Consider the following 18,530-nt stretch of genomic DNA (forward strand, 5'->3'; position numbering starts at 1 on the left):
ATGCACTGGCAGACCTCTTCCAGTTACTCCCACACCCATTCCTCATTGTGGGGGACTTTGATGCCCACAATGCGCTGTGGGGCTCGGCTACTACTTGCTCCATGCATCGGATGATTGAGCGGCTTGTCCATTCTGTCATCTGAATGGGGGTCAGATGACTCACTTTTCCGCAGCTACAGGGTCTTTTTCAGCTATTGACCTTTGTTTTTGTTCCCCAGCTATTGCAGACGCAGTTCAGTGGAATTTGGCTCCCAATTTACATTCTAGTGGCCAGTTCCCAGTGTAGATCCACTTGCTGACTAGGATGGTGGTCAACAGGAGACTTCACAGATGGGTGATACAAAGGGCAAATTGGTTGCAATACAGTCGACAGACTATTTTTGAACAAAAGGGTTGTGCACAGGAGGTGGTGCCCCATATCACTTATGAGATCCAAAGGGCTGCCTCAGAGTCCATCCCCAGGTCTAGTAACCACCTCAGACGACGACTTGTACGTCTGTAGAATGATGGCTGTTGATTGGCCATCAGGGCCAGACAGACAGCTCTGCGGAACTTCAAGCAGTGTCCAACTACAGACAATCTTCATGCCTTCAGGTCTGTGAGAGCACATGCAAGGCGAGCGATCAAAGAATGGAAGAGGGCTTCCTGGAGGGAATTCATGACTTCCATTAATTGGTCCACTTTTGCTGCGCACGTTTGGGAATCAATAAGATGGATTTCAGGCAAGGGTAATCCACATCCCCTTACAGCCTTGTCAAATAATGGGGTGTTGGTGGATATGCCAGAAGACATGGCTCATGTTTTAGCTGAACACTTCTTTACTGTTACTAAGTCATCCAGACAAGCTCCTGCTGTTCAGGTATTCTGTCGGACTGCAGAGATGAGGAAGCTCAATTTCTTCTTGTGTAATGAGGAAGTCTAAAACCTTCCATTCTCCATGTGGGAACTGGAATCAGCTTTATCTGCAGTCAGAGACACTGCTCCAGGACCTGATAATATCCATTATACCATGCTTCGTCATCTGTGACCTGAAGTGAAAGGTCAGCTCCTCCCTTGTTTCAATCAGATTTGGTTTGATGGACAGTACCCCACAACGTGGAAGGAGGCAATATTAATTCCATTCTGGAAACCAGGCAAGGACCGTAGCGCCCCTAACAGTTATCGAAGTGTTGCCCTTACCAGTTGTATGGGCAAGACTCTTGAACGCTCGATCAACCGCCGCCTCGTCTGGCTGCTTGAGTCCCGAGGTCACCCGAACCACTACCAGTGTGGTTTTAGGTGCTACCGTTCCACTCTTGACAACTTAATTCTACTGGAGATGACAATATATGAGTCCTCCTTACACCAAAACCATTTATTTTGTGTGTTTTTTGACCTCAAAAAAGCATATGACATTACTTGGAAGTACAACATCCTTCGCCAGTCTCATGAATGGGAACTATGTGGATGCCTGCCATGTCTGATTGCTATGTTCAGGAGAATGTTGTGCCCCAGGGCTGTGTCCTCAGTGTCACATTGTTTGCCATCGCTATCAGTGGCGAGGTATGTTTTCAAGACACTGTGCATTTTTTGGATTATTGAATTCTTGTGTGCAGGAGAAGAAACCATGGTGAACATCCATAAACATTTGTGTGTGCAGTGTATGGTGATGCTGTAGTTGATAAGAGTACAATTGGGCGATTGGTAAAGAAAGTTATGACCTTAGGAAATGCCGAAACAGAGCTCATGATCAGCCATGCTCGGGACGTCCTTTCACAGCCACTGCTCCAGACATGCTGAATCATGCAGATGCCATTATTCGCATTATTCGCTTTGGACACTTTGAAGGTGACGGGAGTGTCAGTCATGCAGTGAAACATGGCTACACCTACAGGACAAGAGCTTTTACCAGCAGGGAATACATGCTCTTCCACAATGTTTGCGTACAGCCGTAGAACGTAATGGAGACTAAGTAGAAAAATAGGACATCGAGAAGATATGTTGATGTATGTTGTCACCAAATTCTGATTCTTAACAGTAAATATGTTCTGAGAAGAAAAAAAATGTGGGGCATTACTTATTGAACGACCCTTGTATTTGAGAATGGGAGCAGTTAGTGACTTAAAGAATCAGGGTTTACTGGTAGTTTATAACTGAAGAACTGTTGTGCAGTATAACTTTATTTATTGTACATCAATGTTTTTTAGCTGATTCCACATACTATTTTTTGTAACACAAGACATAACAATTTGCAGCTGGTATAAAAATGATTAGAGAACATTGCTGCAATTTTAAAATTTGTCAAGTGCTTGCAAAACGGGGCCCTATTGGTAGAAACATGTAGTTCCCAGCAAAAAAGTCAGTTGTTCCTCTCCTCCAAAGTGTGTAAATTGTTCTGGGGATCACCTTGTTTGGAGTAGGCACTGTATGTATCCTTTATGGTGAAGCAAAACTATCTATAAGGCAATGCAGTCGCCCACATTTACTGCCTCTTTTGCTTCAATTCTTAAACATCCAGTCCAGAAAACCGATGCTGCTACACAAATGGAGGTTGATAGTGTTGGCAATAGTACCTGCATTGTCAACACACTTAGGGTGCTGCAGTTACTTTGTAGCCCATATCTCCTCCCAGAACATCAGACAAAAGCCATGCTTGTCAATGTTGTGGAGCTCCTGCCCCTCCAAAGTTTGACTGGTCCACTGTCCAGTGCTGTCACTACCATCTCTGTAGATGTGGCTCCAAAACCTCCCCAGACAAAAAAATTGAAGTCAAAGAACCAGCTGCCAATGGCGACAGGAATCAAGCAGTCTGACAATGCTGACATCCCTCTCTGTGACATCTCTCATGGCTCACCTACAGAGAGGATGGCGTGTGATATTGGCCAGGGCACACATCTCATGCCAGCACTGAGCAGCCTCCACAGAAAGATAGGTTGAAAGTGCAACCCCCATGGTAGATGGCTCCCTTATTGCAGTGTAACATTAACGGGTTCAGGAAACATTGTGTAACTGAAACTGCTAGCACAGGAATGTCCCCTGTGCTAGTGTTTGCAGGAAACACATTTTAAAGCATCTGATGTGTCTGGTACTACAGAGTTACACACTCTACTGCAAGGATGACCTGACTCGGAAAAGAGTTAGGGAAGGGGTGCACCACTCCTCTGCTCTCCCCCTCACTAGACAAGTCTCCTGACCATTTCTGCTACTGGGAGACTTGAGTGCTTATCGTATATTGTGGGATTTGACCTCTGCTTGCCCTCAGGGTCAAGTTTCTTAGAGCTTCATGATGTCTCACGAGCTGTGTATTTGCAACACAGACACTCCCACTCATTTCTGTGCTGCTACTGGGTCATTCTCAGTCATCAATCTCTCTTTCTGCACTCCAGCTCATGCAAACTATGTTCAGTGGGAGCTCATTGACGACATTCATTCTAGTGACCACTTTCCACTCGGTATTCACCTATCTCCCTGAAAGGACGCTGGTGCAATTGATCAGCAGAGCCAATGGGACACTGTTAGCCAGCTGGCTATGTTTGAGTGCTGCGGCAGCATCCAGAAGTGGATGGACCGCATGACGTGTGATCCACCAGGCCACTGACATCTACTTCTCAAAGTTCTCTCACATCGTAGGAGGCCACCTCTCCCATTCTGGATTGGTGGGCACCATTCAGTCATCAAGGTCACGCATACAGCTCTGTAATAGTTTAAGTGCTGTTCAATGGTGGAAAACCTCACTGCTTTTTGATAAGGGTGGGCAAAGGCTTGATGCATCATCAAGAAGAGCAAGAAAACATAATGGCAAGTGTTCCTGGACTCTGTCAACTATTCCACTTGTTCTTCTGCAATATGGGGAACCACCTGGAGGATTTCCAGTAAAGGCAGGCAACTAGCTCTAACAGTGTTGTTGAATTAGAGATGTTACTAAGCACAAGCTGGAGACATTGCACAGACAAAGGCAGAACAATTTGCACTGACTACTGCCACTGCCAGCTAGGGTCCAGCATTCCATCATTACCATGCCACCTTGGGCACATGTGAGGTGGACTTCAGGTCTAACAATTCAGAGTCCTATAATGGCCCATTCTCCATGTGGGAGGTGGATTGAGCACTGTCCACGTCTCGTGATACTGTGCCCAGTCCTGACCAAATCTCATGCATCATGCTGTGGAATTTGCAGCTGGCATCAAAGGAAGTCCTCTTACAGTCTTTCAAATTGATATGGCAAACAAGCAACTTTCCCAACTCGTGGAGGGAGGCCATTTTGATACCTCTTCTCAAACCATGAAAGGACTCAATATACCCCAGTAGTTACCAGAGTGTTGCCCTAATGAGCTGTGCAGTAAAGACCTTGGAGTGAATGGTTAACCATCATCTGGTCTAGATGTTAGAGACCTGGCAGCACCTAAGTCACTCTCAGTGTGGATTCAGGAGATGTGATCCACTGTTGACAACGTGGCCCTCCTAGAGGTGGCTATTCAACAGGCTTTCCTCCATAAACAGCATTGTAAGGGTATATTTTTCCATATCAGTAAGACATATGACACTACATGGAGACGTGATATTCCAGAGCAGCGCCACCAATGGGGCTTCTGTGGCCAACTCCCATCTTTGTTCAGTTCTTCTTGTCAGAGCACTGTTTTTGGTACTAAGTTGATGACATGCTGTCAAATAATTTTGAGCAGGAGAATGGTGTTCCTCAGGGCAGTGTTTTTAAGTGTTAACCGCTTTCCTGTACGTATAAACAGTATCACATCCATGGTAACGAGTCCCATAGAGTGCTCCTTATTTGCAGACAATTTTGCTGTTTCCTGTTCATCTGCCAGTATTGCAGCAGCAACTGATCAGTTGCAACATACAGTAAAATGGCTGGAGGAATGGGCTGCAAAGACTGGTTTTATATTTTCTGCAGAAGAGGGAGGGAGAGAGAGAGAGAGAGAGAGAGAGAGAGAGAGAGAGAGAGAGAGAGTGTGTTTTAGTTTTAATCATTCTCGTCATAATTTTAATTTTCCTGAATTGCATATGTGGAACATCATTCTCCCTTTTAAAGCCTCTGTGCTGTTTTTGGGCTTCAGTTTTGACTCCAAACTGTTGTGATTACCACACCTGAAGGATGTGAAGGTTGGGACCAAGAAAGTGTCTTAGTCACATGTCTGCTCCAGTGTTATAGGACTTTTGTTCGATCATGCCTGAACTGTGAATGTATTGTGTACAGGTCAGCAATGCCTTCATTCCTGAAGATCATTGACTCTTTACACCATGAGGGGATCAGGCTGGCCATGGGTGCTTACTGGACCAGCCTCACCCAGCCTATGTGCTGAGGCTGGTGAACCACCACTTAACATCCAGCAGCAGCTTCTTATGGTGCATCAGTTGCTTTAGGTGTGTGAGTTCCTTGCTACTCCCACTTCCCCACGTGCAGTACTGTTGCTCATCCAGCTATACAACACCTCTTTACCAGTCGTCGAAGGACGACAAGGCCATCTGGAATCCATGCATATTGTATGCTGGAATCCATTGGTATGGAGCATTAAATGACTACCATATTGGATACTGCCAAGGCTCCGAATGATTTTAGATTTAGTGTAGTTACAGGAGAGATTGCACACCTGCTTCATTTTTCAATACAATATATTCTGAAATTTTAAATGAGCTTCAAAACTGTGTAGTTGTATTCATGTATGGGTCTAAACAGGGAGACTTTGTTGGCTGCTCTGTTGTTTCCAGGGATTGTGTCCTCAAGATTCAGTTACCTTCAGAGTTCACTGTATTCAATGACAAACTATAAGTGATCTTGAGGGTGCTGGAGCAGATGGGATGTGCCATGCCGGCTAAATTCTTTATCTTTTCAGAGTCCCAGAGTGCCCTTCATCTACATTCAGCAAACCACCACGAGGTGTACGGCAGAGAGTATGTCCCATTGTAGCAGTTATTAGAGTTTCTACCTGTTCCATTCACTTATGGAGCATGTGAATAATGATTGATGGAATGCCTCTGCCATGCAGTAATTATTCTAATCTTATCATCACAATCCCCGCGTGAGTGATATGTATGGGGTTGTAGTATATCCATAGAGTTGTAATTTAAAACCAGTTCTTGAAACTTTGTTAATAGACTGTCTCATAATCGTTTACATCTGTCTTAAAGAGTGTGCCATTTCAGTTCTTTCAGTATCGCTGTGACACACTCCCATGGATTAAACAAAACTGTGACCATTCTTGCTGCCATCCTCTGTATATGTTCAGTATCCCTTTTAATCCTACGTGCTATGGGTCCCACACACTTGAGCAGTATTCTAGAATGGGTCAGATGAGTGATTTGTAAGCAATCTCTTTTGTAAACTGATTGCACTTTCCCAGTATTCTACCAATAAACTGAAGTCAACCTAATGCTTCACCAATGACTGAACTTATGTGATCATTCCATTTCACATCCCTACACCCGGGTACTTCTGTGAGTTGGCCGATTCCAACAGTGACTCATTGATATTATAGTCATAGGATACTTTGTTTTTTTCATTTCATGAAGTGCATAATTTTACATTTCTTAACATTTAGAGCAATTTGTCAATCCCTGCACCATGCTGAAATCTTATCAAGATCTGACTGAATATTTATGCAACAACGAAAACAATCAATTATTGACAAAATAATATAACTGGATAGGTATGTGCATATTCTATCGCCTCTTGATGAATATTTATGCAGCCTCTCTCCGATAGTACTTCATTATAGATAACTGCATCACCTACAAAAAGATGATTTTTACTGTTAATTTTGTGTGTAAGGTCAGTAATATACAACATGAACAGCAAGAGTCCCAACACACTTCCCTGGGGCACACCAGAAATTACTTCTACATCTGACAATGACTCTCCATCCAAGATAACATGCTGTGTCCTGCCTACCAAAAAGTCCTCAATCCTGTCACAAATTTCACTTGATACCCCATGTGATCGTACTTTTGACAGTAAGTGTAGGTGCAGTACTGAATCAAATGCTTTTTGGAAATCAAGAAGCACTGCATCTACCTGGCTGCCTTGATCCAAAGCTGTCAGTACGTCAAGTGAGAAAATTGCGAGTTGGCTTTCACATGATCGATGTTTTTGAAAACCATACTGGTTGCCATTGAGGAGGTCATTCAGTTCATGATACATCATTATGTTTAAGCTTAGTATATGTTCTAAGACTCTACAACAAACTGATGTCAAGGATTGGATGGTAGTTTTGCAGATCACTTCTACTACCCTTCTTGTAGATGGGTGTGACGCATGCCTTTTTCTAAGAACTGGGCAAGGGTTTGTGTTCAAGGGACCTATGATAAATTATAGTTAGAAGAGGGGCTATTTCAGCTGCAAATTCAGTATGGAATCTGACAGGGATTCCATTGGGCCTGGAGCTTTGTTCAGTTTTAACAATTTCAGCCGTTTCTCAGTGCAACTGACACTAATGCTTATTTCATTCATCTTTTCAGTGGTACAAGAATTAAATTGGGCAGTTCTCCTGGGTTTTCCTTTGTAAAAGAACATTTGGAAATGGAATTAAGCATTTCAGCTTCTGCTTTGCTACCCTCAGTTTCAGTTACTGCTTCATTCACTAGGGACTGGATGCTAACTTTGGTGTCACTAACAGCCTTTAAGTACGACCAGAATTTCTATGGATTTTGTGAAATGCCATTTGACAATTTTCTGCTATGGCAGTCATTGAAGGCATCACTCATTACTCTCTTGACAGCCAAATGTGTTACATTGAGCACCTCTCTATCTATAGCCCTACACTTTGTTTTACACCTATTATACAGTAATCTCTCTTTCTTAAGAAGTTTCATTACGGTGACTGTATACCATGGAGGTTCCCTCCCATTATGAACAGTCCTACTGGGTACATATATCTCCAGTGTGTGGTTAGCTATTGCTTTAAACTTGAGCCAGAGCTCCTCTACATGCTCCTGACCTGCGCTGAAAGTTTCAAGTTCCTCATTGAGGTATGTGATTACTGATTTTTTATCTAGTCTACTGAATGTATATATCTTTTTACTTGTTTTAGTTCTTTGTACTTTGGTAATCATTGTTGCTACAACCTCGTCGTTGTCACTGTCGACACTGTCTGCACTGCTTGTATCCAACTGCTAAAGTAGTCCAGGATATCCAGGGTTCCCTCCTCCGACTATATAGGCTGGAGAAGGGGGTGTCCTTCTGCTGAGTGCCATGGTATACAGGTATTTCAGGGCAAGAAAGTATGGGTGAAGCAGCCACAGAGACATGTCGTTATCTTCAGTTAGTTCAGCATGCCCTCTTCCTGTACCCTATCATCCTGCTGTTGAGATACGGAGTCCTGCGTCAATGTGAAGAGAGTAGGTGACAAATGACGGACAGTAAGCTCTGTGTAGTGAAGCCCACAACATGGCCATGGTGTACTTCCTGTGGTGTACTTCCTTCCAGCCATGCAGACGGATTGTTGCAGATGTCACTGTGCTTGAGAGTGATCTGACATTGTTGTGCTGAAGGATAGGGTGCTCCACATGTGGACAAACTCTTTCAATTGAAAACTTGATTGCAGCACACTTTTTCTCATGGACTGACATAGTTATGTGTTTCATCACCATCATGTTACACACTACAATTCAGATCGTTTAGCAGCAGATGGCTGCAAATGTGTAGACATGAAGAGTAAAGATGTAATTTATTAATAAAGTTTCTTTTATTTAAAAAGACTCTACAGTTTTCACGTAAAAATTTGGAGGCATTACTTTTCATCAAGCCCTTGTTTGCTGATGATATTTAGTGTTCAAAAGTTAAATTAATTTCCAGTCTACTTCCTTCAAAAATACAACCACATGTGAAAGCAAATCGTGAAACAAAACATGTCAAATCACACTCCCGATTCCTCACACGTGTTCCTTCCAACCAACAACCACATCTCCCCGCTTCCTCTCTTGATAGTCGAACCTCCGTATCAACCTTCCAATAGTAAAAAGTCAATCTGTGGTTCATTGTCTGGTGCTGCCCTCCAGTGACAAAACTTGGAGTCATCTGTGTGACGTATGAATGTCTTATTCTATTTTAGCCTTATCATTAATGGGGCAGTTCAGTTCTAAGGTGGAGCTTTAAAGATTCCACAACTTATTTATACTGTGAATGATGTGACTTGAATACAATTCATCATTAACTTTTGCGAGCATGATAACAAAACTGAAAATTCCCTTATGATAATGTTCTGCTCGTCAAATGATGAGCCCAAGATGAAGTAGCAACAGTACTGAAAATGATAGATTGCTACTCTCCATATAGAGGAGATGTTGAGTCGCAGACAGGCACAATGAAAAGACTGCTATGCATTTAAGTTTTTGGCGAAAACAATTTCACTGAGTAAAAAATGCACCCTCACTCACACAAGCACAACTCTCACAAGTGTGACCACTGTCTCTGGCCACTGTTGCCAGTGCACAGCGATCACTGTGTGTGTGTGTGTGTGTGTGTGTGTGTGTGTGTGTGTGTGTGTGTAAAAGCTTAACTGTTAAACAGAAACATGAGTCAATAGCACATAATTCTATGAACCATCAAATTGAGTTTTATTTGAGCTTTATTTAATCAACATTAATTGTAGTTTTCGTAAACAGTTACAGTATTAGTGTTTATAACAATGAAAACAATAAATTTTTGACAAAATAGTGTAATTGGATATATAAAAAAATCTACTCACCAAGCGGTGGCAGAGCACACTCATAAAGGGAGATTATAATTAGGGAAGCTTTCAGAGTCAGTAGCTCCTTCTTCAGGCAGAAGGGTTGAAGATGAAGGAAGAAGGGTGAAGGAAAAAAACTGGAGAGGTCTAGGAAAACGGGTAGATTTCGGGAAAGTCACCCAGAACTATGAGTCAGGGAACACTTACAGGGTTATTACAAATGATTGAAGCGATTTCACAGCTCTACAATAACTTTATTATTTGAGATATTTTCACAATGCTTTGCACACACACATACAAAAACTCAAAAAGTTTTTTTAGGCATTCACAAATGTTCGATATGTGCCCCTTTAGTGATTCGGCAGACATCAAGCCGATAATCAAGTTCCTCCCACACTCGGCGCAGCATGTCCCCATCAATCAGTTCGAAAGCATTGTTGATGCGAGCTCGCAGTTCTGGCATGTTTCTTGGTAGAGGAGGTTTAAACACTGAATCTTTCACATCACTATGTGTGAAACTTGCCCGCACGCGTTCAACCGTTTCTTCGCTCACTGCAGGCCGACCCGTTGATTTCCCCTTACAGAGGCATCCAGAAGCTTTAAACTGTGCATACCATCGCCGAATGGAGTTAGCAGTTGGTGGATTTTTGTTGAACTTCGTCCTGAAGTGTTGTTGCACTGTTATGACTGACTGATGTGCGTGCGTTTCAAGCACGACATACGCTTTCTCGGCTCCTGTCGCCATTTTGTCTCACTGCGCTCTCGAGCGCTCTGGCGGCAGAAACCTGAAGTGCGGCTTCAGCCGAACAAAACTTTATGAGTTTTTCTACGTATCTGTAGTGTGTCGTGACCATATGTCAATGAATGGAGCTACAGTGAATTTATGAAATCGCTTCAATCATTTGTAATAGCCCTGTACAGTTAGGATGAGAAGGAAGGACTGACTGTTGGGGATTGCACTGGATGAGATTTTGAAAACCTGAGAGCTTAAAGGTGTAAGACAGGGTAATTGCAAGACGGAGATTACAGCATGGACATTGTGCACAAGTTAATATGAGTGATAAACACATTGTATGTAACAGAGGTGGGAGGCAGGCAGCGAACAATAGACTGGTCAGAAAATGAAACACGTAAAAATCTAAAATGGACCGAAGAAAGGAGTAGTTACTGTGAAGAAATGCTGAGGAAGAAGAAATTAATGTAAATTAAGACCAAGTGGGTGGCGAGAACCAAGGTCATGCCATACTCATAGTTCCCACCTGTGGAGTTCTGAGAAACTGGTGCCTGGGGAAGAATACAGATGGCATGTGTGGTGAAACAGGCACCGAGGTCATGATTGTGATGCTGTAGAGCGTGTTCTGCAACAGGATATTGCGTGTTGCCAGTATACACATTCTGCCTATGCTCATTGATCCTAACTGATAATTTTGTGCTACTCATGTCGACGTAAAAGGCCAGACAGTGTTTACATAAAAGCTGTTATATGATGTCATTTCACAGGTGGTTCTCCATTTGATAGTATATGTTTTTCCAGTTACAGGGCTAGCATAGATGGTGGTAGGAGGGTGCATAGGGCAACTCTTGCAGTGTGGACAGTCTCAGGAGTAGGAGCTGTAGGGTAGTGAGATGGGTGCAGGAGCATGTGTTCTGATGAGAATATTATGGAGATTGGAGGGGCAAGAATAGCTATTCTAGGTGTAGTTTGCAAAATCTCAGGCAGAATGGATCTCATTTCAGGGCATGATTTTAGGAAGCCCTGATCTGTTTGTATGTCTGCCCCTCAAAGGTGAAATAGTTGTTGGTAGGTATAAAGTTGTTTAGGGTGAATAGGATGGATGTCATAGGTTTGGAATCAGGTGATTGCTGATTGAGGTAATTTTCAGCAGCAGACAGACCAAGTACGTGGGGGATGTTGGTATAGAGGGAGGTGGTGACAAGCAAGGTGTGTGGTGGAAATGGGATGGGCATGGATTTCAGGCCGGCCATGGTGGCCGAGCGGTTCTAGACGCTTCAGTCTGGAACCGCGCGACTGCTACGGTCGCATGTTTGAATCCTGCCTCGGGCATGGATGTGTGTGATGTCCTTAGGTTAGTTAGGTTTAAGTGGTTTTAAGTTTTAGGGGACTTATGGCCTCAGCTATTGAGTCCCATAGCGCTCAGAGCCATTTGAACCATGGATTTCAGATGATCTAGTGAATGGTTGGTATCTTTGATATAGGAAGGAAGTCTTTGTACTATTGGATGCAGGTGCTTATTAACTAAGGTACATATACTTTCGTGGGTGCTTTGAAGTCAGCAACTATAGGATGGCCAGGATGATTGGGTTTGTGGATCTTAGGAAGAAGTTAAAAAGTGGGGGTGCATGGTTTGAGTGGAGTGAGAAGTTGTATGGATTACAGTGTTAGTCTTTGTGAGGGGCCTGAGGTTTTAAGGAGGGACTGCGTGTCAGTTTGAATCACATGGATGGGATCTTTATGGCAGATGCAGTATGTGGAGGTGTCAGACAGCTGGTGTAGACCTTCACTGACATACTCCTTTCGGTCAAGTATCACAGAGGTAGATCCATTAGGTATATGACATGATAACATAAAAACTAGAATACTTGTCAGTTTGTGTACATATTCTATGGTGACATGTTTTCCTTTATTATTGTAAAACCTTCCCATGTGTATTCCTCACCACTTGATTTGACTATTCTATCTGTATTTTGTCATGAAAAAATTTGATGCTCATAAGTCCTGAATTAAGCATATTAAGTTCTAAGTGTTATTCTGAATTTTTTCTCAACATATGTATTATATGAGGAAGAACATTTTCTTAATTTAGATAAAAAACATAATTTCTGTATCGTATACACAATAAAGATAAAATAAATTGACAGGTGGCATTCTTCCTGTAGTTGAGGCAGAGACAACAGAAGAAATGAGTACTCCATGCAGTGCTTCAAGAAACCAGAATAGTCTTCGGACATCTTATTCAGAATGTTTTCTAATGAGAGGACCTGTTGAATCAAGCAGCACATTGCCCGTAAAACAAACAACTGTTTCTTCACGTGTTTCAGGAGGTAATTACATATGCAGAAGAAATCAGGGTGTAAAGAGGCCAATGCAGCAGAGTCCTGTCTCTACAATAGTTTCTACATCTCAGCAACCTGCAGGTAGATTACCATGTGAAACAGAAAATACTCACCCAGCTGCTTGTCAGTCAATACATAGGATAGAACGCAATACTTTTGAGGATACACCAGATGGAATCCTTGCCACAACAAACATGAAGAGGAAGAGAACTTTATCGTGTTGTGGACCTATTGAGAAAGAACAATTTGATCCAAATGTTTGTATGCAGTCAGTATGCACTAGGGCTGCCAATCAATCTGTCTATGACTCTCAAAGTACTGCAGAAAGAGTTCAGTCAGAGGGGTTACAGGTTCGAGAGTCTTCTCAATTAGATATTAGTTTACCAAGGCAGGATGTTAAAAATGAAATGATAGAAACTGAAGACCCTGTAGAAAACCATTCAAGTTTTTACCCAAGATGTCAGCTGCCTTTACAGCGGAGGCAGGAAGAATCACCAACACAGACATGTACTCAAGATCAATCTCAGGAGAGAATGCAGGGGTTCCAGTCACTACCAAACAAACAATCACAATCTCAAACTATGTCAGTGTCACAGTTTCCATCTCATGTGGCATCATCTTCACAGTCATCATTTTTAAGAAGGCCAAATTCTCATATGCAGTATCAACCTGCATTAAAGTTACATCATGAATCCCAGTCATCATTGTGTCTTCAGCCATCAGTGCAGCCTAAGACAGCATATGCAGTATCCTCTCAGGCAAATGCACACAAGAATGTGAAATTACAGAATAAAAAAGTGATGCAGTGTAATTCTGCTCGTTCCTGCTCCACAACAAAGCTGATTCTTGCAACTGGCAAAAATATAAATAAAAAATTTAAATTACTGCATTCTTTCCCAAGGACACCATGTGTGACTCAGGATCCACATTCAACCGAGTGCACTCAAGAAATGAGGTACAAAGACCTGTAAGCTCATGGGTTGTTTGTGCATGTAACAACAAGTCTGTTGTGAAAAAGACTGAAATGAGGAAAAGGGGGAACTTTCGCAGACTGTGTTAGAATCTGATAATGCAACATGTGTATTGCAGAATGGATCTCAGACTACGTTCATTGATGCTGGTGGTGACTTGCTGGAGAAGAAATGAATGCCTTGACAGATACATCTGCAGTAAGAGGGGGTAAGTAATAAGCCATTAGAATATCTATGCAAGTTTTTTTCTCATTATATGTGATTTATTTGCCTAAAGTGTCAATTGCAGGTAGATCTTAAATGATGTGTACATTATACACAAAGAATATTATTTTTGTAGGAAATACGGTCTGGAAAATAGACAATGATTGTGTGTTGTTTCTGGCACTTGAAATGTACTGTAAAATGTGGCAAAATAATGAAACATCAATTTGCTTTTTGTACACACTTAAGTAATTGTCATTGCACTGAGTGATCAAATGGTATGTGTAGAAGGGAGTAGTGTGGGTTTTTTTTTTTTTTTTTTTTTTTTTTTTTTTTTTTTTTTTTTTTTTTTTTTTTTTTCCCCCGTTACTTCTAACCATCTGCATCCCAAGAAGATAGAAACCTCAATGCAGCCCTCAAATTGTGTAATATGTATATTGCGCTGAAGTGGTGAATGGACGTTAAAGTAAGCATTGCATTAGCATGCAACCTTTTGGGCACCAGTTTCATGTCAGCTCAATCAGGGTTATCTATATGCGAGGGATTCTATTTTTGTTGAGATGTAAATGGGTTATAAAAACAATTCAAAAAGTAGTTACACTAATGGGAAGTCCTTGAAGGACCCTTCCAGCCACCGTTCATTATTCTGCCAAATCATTTCACCTTCATATGAATAGAGTGCTACTCACCATATAGAAGTGATATTGAGTCACAGACAGGCACAATTAAAAGACTGCTATACATTTAAGCTTTCAGCCCAAAAAGCCTTCTTTTGAAGTAGATAACACTCGCATATTCACACACACACACACACACACACACACACACACACACACACACACACACACACACACACACACACACAGAGAGAGAGAGAGAGAGAGAGAGAGAGAGAGAGAGAGAAGAAGATTACTGTCTCCTTGTCACTGAGACTGGACTGTGGTCTGCAACAGTGCCTAATTGGAGAATTAATGTTGTTATATTGCTAGAGAAGGCCGAAATGCACGCTATAAGCTCACGCAGGATGGCGTGAGGTCTGAAACAGGATACGGAATGAATGCTATAAAGAAAAGTACGTAGCTGCTGGAATACTTAACTTTAATCCATCATTTGTATACATCGTTCTTGATGAGACATGCTTCATACGATAACTATCAATTGCTATGGCGCCTTGCTAGGTCGTAGCCATTGACTTAGCAGAAGGCTATTCTATCTATCTTCTCTGCAAATAAACGAGGCTTCGTCAGTGTTGCGTCGCTAGCTAAGTCGTCCGTACAACTGGGGCGAGTGCTAGTACGTCTCTCGAGACCTGCCGTGTGGTGGCGCTCGGTCTGCGATCACTGACAGTGGCGACACGCGGGTCCGACATGTACTAATGGACCGCGGCCGATTTAAAGCTACCACCTAGCAAGTGTGGTGTCTGGCGGTGACACCACAAATGTTGCATGGTTGGTGGGGGTAAGGATGGGGCTTGGGTGGGGAGGGGGAGGGATAGCAGGGTACGGGTGGGAAAAGGTGTAGCTTTGCTTGTGGGAGTGTGCAGGGGTATGGTAGGGATAGGAAGGGCTGCTTGGTGCAGTTGGGAGGTTTGTGGGGCTTGGGAGTAGGGCAGAAGGGGAACTGGAAAGGGGAGAACTTAAGTAAGGGAAAAAGGTTGGCAGGTGCAGTGATGGAGCAGAAGGCTGTCTAGTACAGGAGTGGAAGCAGCGAAAAGGATAGGTAGTTGGACAGGACTAGAAAAGATTGAGGCTGGGGAAGGGAGGGGTTATGGGAATGTATGATATATTATAGGGCGAGTTCCCACTTGTGCAATTTGGAACAGCTGCTGTTGATAGGAAGCGTCCAGATGATGCAGGCTGTGAAGCAGTCATTGAAGTGAATCACATAGCATGGGGCAGCATGTTCAGCATCTGGGTGGTCCAGCTGTCTCGTGGCCACAGTTTGTCAGTGGCCATTCATACCCATGTAAAAAACTAAAGTAATTTCTGCTTAGTTTATAGACCACATGACTGCTTTCACAGGTAGCCCTGCCTTTGATGTGGCAGGAGGTACCTGTGACTGGGATAGAGTGGATGGTGGTGGTGGTGGTGGTGGTGGTGGTGGTGGTGCTGCTGCTGCTGCTGGGAGTAGGATGTGTGGGACAGGTCTTGCATCTATGTCTGTTGCTGGGATATGTGCCATGAGGCAGTAGACCCAGATGCAAGTTCTGTCCTATACATCCTCCCAGTATCACTTGATCCAGTCTGGTCACAGGAATATCCTACCCCATGAAAGGCAGGGCTACCTGTGAAAGCAGTTATGTGATCTACAAACTAAGCTGCAACCACTGTGCTGCTTTCCATGTGGGCATGACAACTAATAAACTGTCTCTCCGCATGGATGGCTATTGATACACTGAGGGCAAGAGACAGCTGGACCACCTAGTTGCTGAACATGCTCCCCAAAACAATGTATTTCACTTCAGTGACAGCTTCACAGCCTGTGCCATCTGGATCCCTCCTACCGGCACCAGTTTTTTGAATTGCACAGATGGGAACTCAGTGCTGCTGACCCTAATATCTATACCACACATTCTGCAGTGGTACAAGGATTAGTCTGGGACAGTACTTCTGGATCCTCCATTATATAGGAACATTTGAAAATGCAGTTAAGAATTTTTGCTTTTGCTTTACCACCACCAATTTCAGTTAATATGCCATTCTTGAGTATCTGGACACTAATATTTGTGCCACATTTTGTACATGTTGTGCTGTAGTTTATTAATGTAGAAGTTCTTCCTCCTTCTTCTTCTACAATGACTGTGTTCATTGTTCGTATAGCTACAAATATATCTGGTATATGGGTTGTTGTTGTTGTTGTTGTGGTCTTCAGTGCTGAGACTGGTTTGATGCAGCTCTCCATGCTACTCTATCCTGTGCAAGCTTTTTCATCTCCCAGTACCTACTGCAACCTACATCCTTCTGAATCTGCTTAGTGTATTCATCTCTTGGTCTCCCTCTACGATTTTTACCCTCCACGCTGCCCTCCAATACTAAATTGGTGATCCCTTGATGCCTCAGAACATGTCCTACCAACCGATCCCTTCTTCTGGTCAAGTTGTGCCACAAACTTCTCTCCTCCCCAATCCTATTCAATACCTCCTCATTAGTTATGTGATCTACCCATCTAATCTTCAGCATTCTTCTGTAGCACCACACTTCGAAAGCTTCTATTCTCTTCTTGTCCAAACTATTTATCGTCCATGTTTCACTTCCATACATGGCTACACTCCATACGAATACTTTCAGAAATGACTTCCTGACACTTAAATCAATACTGGATGTTAACAAATTTCTCTTCTTCAGAAACGCTTTCCTTGCCATTGCCAGCCTACATTTTATATCCTCTCTACTTCGACCATCATCAGTTATTTTGCTCCCCAAATAGCAAAACTCCTTTACTACTTTAAGTGCCTCATTTCCTAATCTAATTCCCTCAGCATCACCCGATTTAATTAGACTACATTCCATTATCCTTGTTTTGCTTTTGTTGATGTTCATCTTATATCCTCCTTTCAAGACACTGTCCATTCCATTCAACTGCTCTTCCAAGTCCTTTGCTGTCTCTGACAGAATTACAATGTCATCGGCGAACCTCAAAGTTTTTATTTCTTCTCCATGAATTTTAATACCTACCCCGAATTTTTCTTTTGTTTCCTTTACTGCTTGCTCAATATACAGATTGAACAACATCGGGGAGAGGCTACAACCATGTCTTAATCCCTTCCCAACCACTGCTTCCCTTTCATGCCCCTCGACTCTTATAACTGCCATCTGGTTTCTGTACAAATTGTAAATAGCCTTTCGCTCCCTGTATTTTACCCCTGCCACCTTTAGAATTTGAAAGAGAGTATTTCAGTCAACATTGTCAAAAGCTTTCTCTAAGTCTACAAATGCTAGAAACATAGGTTTGCCTTTCCTTAATCTTTCTTCTAAGATAAGTCGTAAGGTCAGTATTGCCTCACGTGTTCCAGTGTTTCTACGGAATCCAATCTGATCTTCCCCGAGGTTGGCTTCTACTAGTTTTTCCATTCGTCTGTAAAGAATTCGCGTTAGTATTTTGCAGCTGTGACTTATTAAGCTGATAGTTCGGTAATTTTCACATCTGTCAATGCCTGCTTTCTTTGGGATTGGAATTATTATATTCTTCTTGAAGTCTGAGGGTATTTCGCCTGTTTCATACATCTTGCTCACCAGATGGTAGAGTTTTGTCAGGACTGGCTCTCCCACGGCCGTCAGTAGTTCCAATGGAATATTGTCTACTCCGGGGGCCTTGTTTCGACTCAGGTCTTTCAGTGCTCTGTCAAACTCTTCACGCAGTATCGTATCTCCCATTTCATCTTCATCTACATCCTCTTCCATTTCCATAATATTGTCCTCAAGTACATCGCCCTTGTATAGACCCTCTATATACTCCTTCCACCTTTCTGAGCTCTTGATATTCATACAAGTCGTTCTCTTATCTCCAAAGGTCTCTGTAGGCGGTATCTATCTTACCCCTAGTGAGATAGGCCTCTACATCCTTACATTTGTCCTCTAGCCATCCCTGCTTAGCCATTTTGCACTTCCTGTCGATCTCATTT

General features: G+C 42.7%; 1 protein-coding gene across 4 annotated transcripts in view; it reads left to right on the forward strand.

Annotated features, from left to right (window-relative positions):
• Positions 1 to 18,530, forward strand: part of LOC124802633 — a 221,811-nt gene that overhangs the window by 107,201 nt on the left and 96,080 nt on the right. Inside the window, exon 4 of one of the 4 annotated variants that reach the window (XM_047263557.1) lies at positions 12,720 to 13,913. In XM_047263557.1, coding sequence (XP_047119513.1) covers positions 13,877 to 13,913 — 37 coding nt within the window. In that variant the 5' untranslated portion in view covers positions 12,720 to 13,876. Of the gene's footprint in view, positions 1 to 12,539; positions 13,914 to 18,530 lie in introns of those variants that run through there. The other 3 variants (XM_047263533.1, XM_047263542.1, XM_047263550.1) reach the window with 3 other exon arrangements.

Source organism: Schistocerca piceifrons, chromosome 1 (assembly GCF_021461385.2).
Source record: "Schistocerca piceifrons isolate TAMUIC-IGC-003096 chromosome 1, iqSchPice1.1, whole genome shotgun sequence".
Classification (NCBI taxonomy): Eukaryota; Metazoa; Arthropoda; class Insecta; order Orthoptera; family Acrididae; genus Schistocerca; species Schistocerca piceifrons.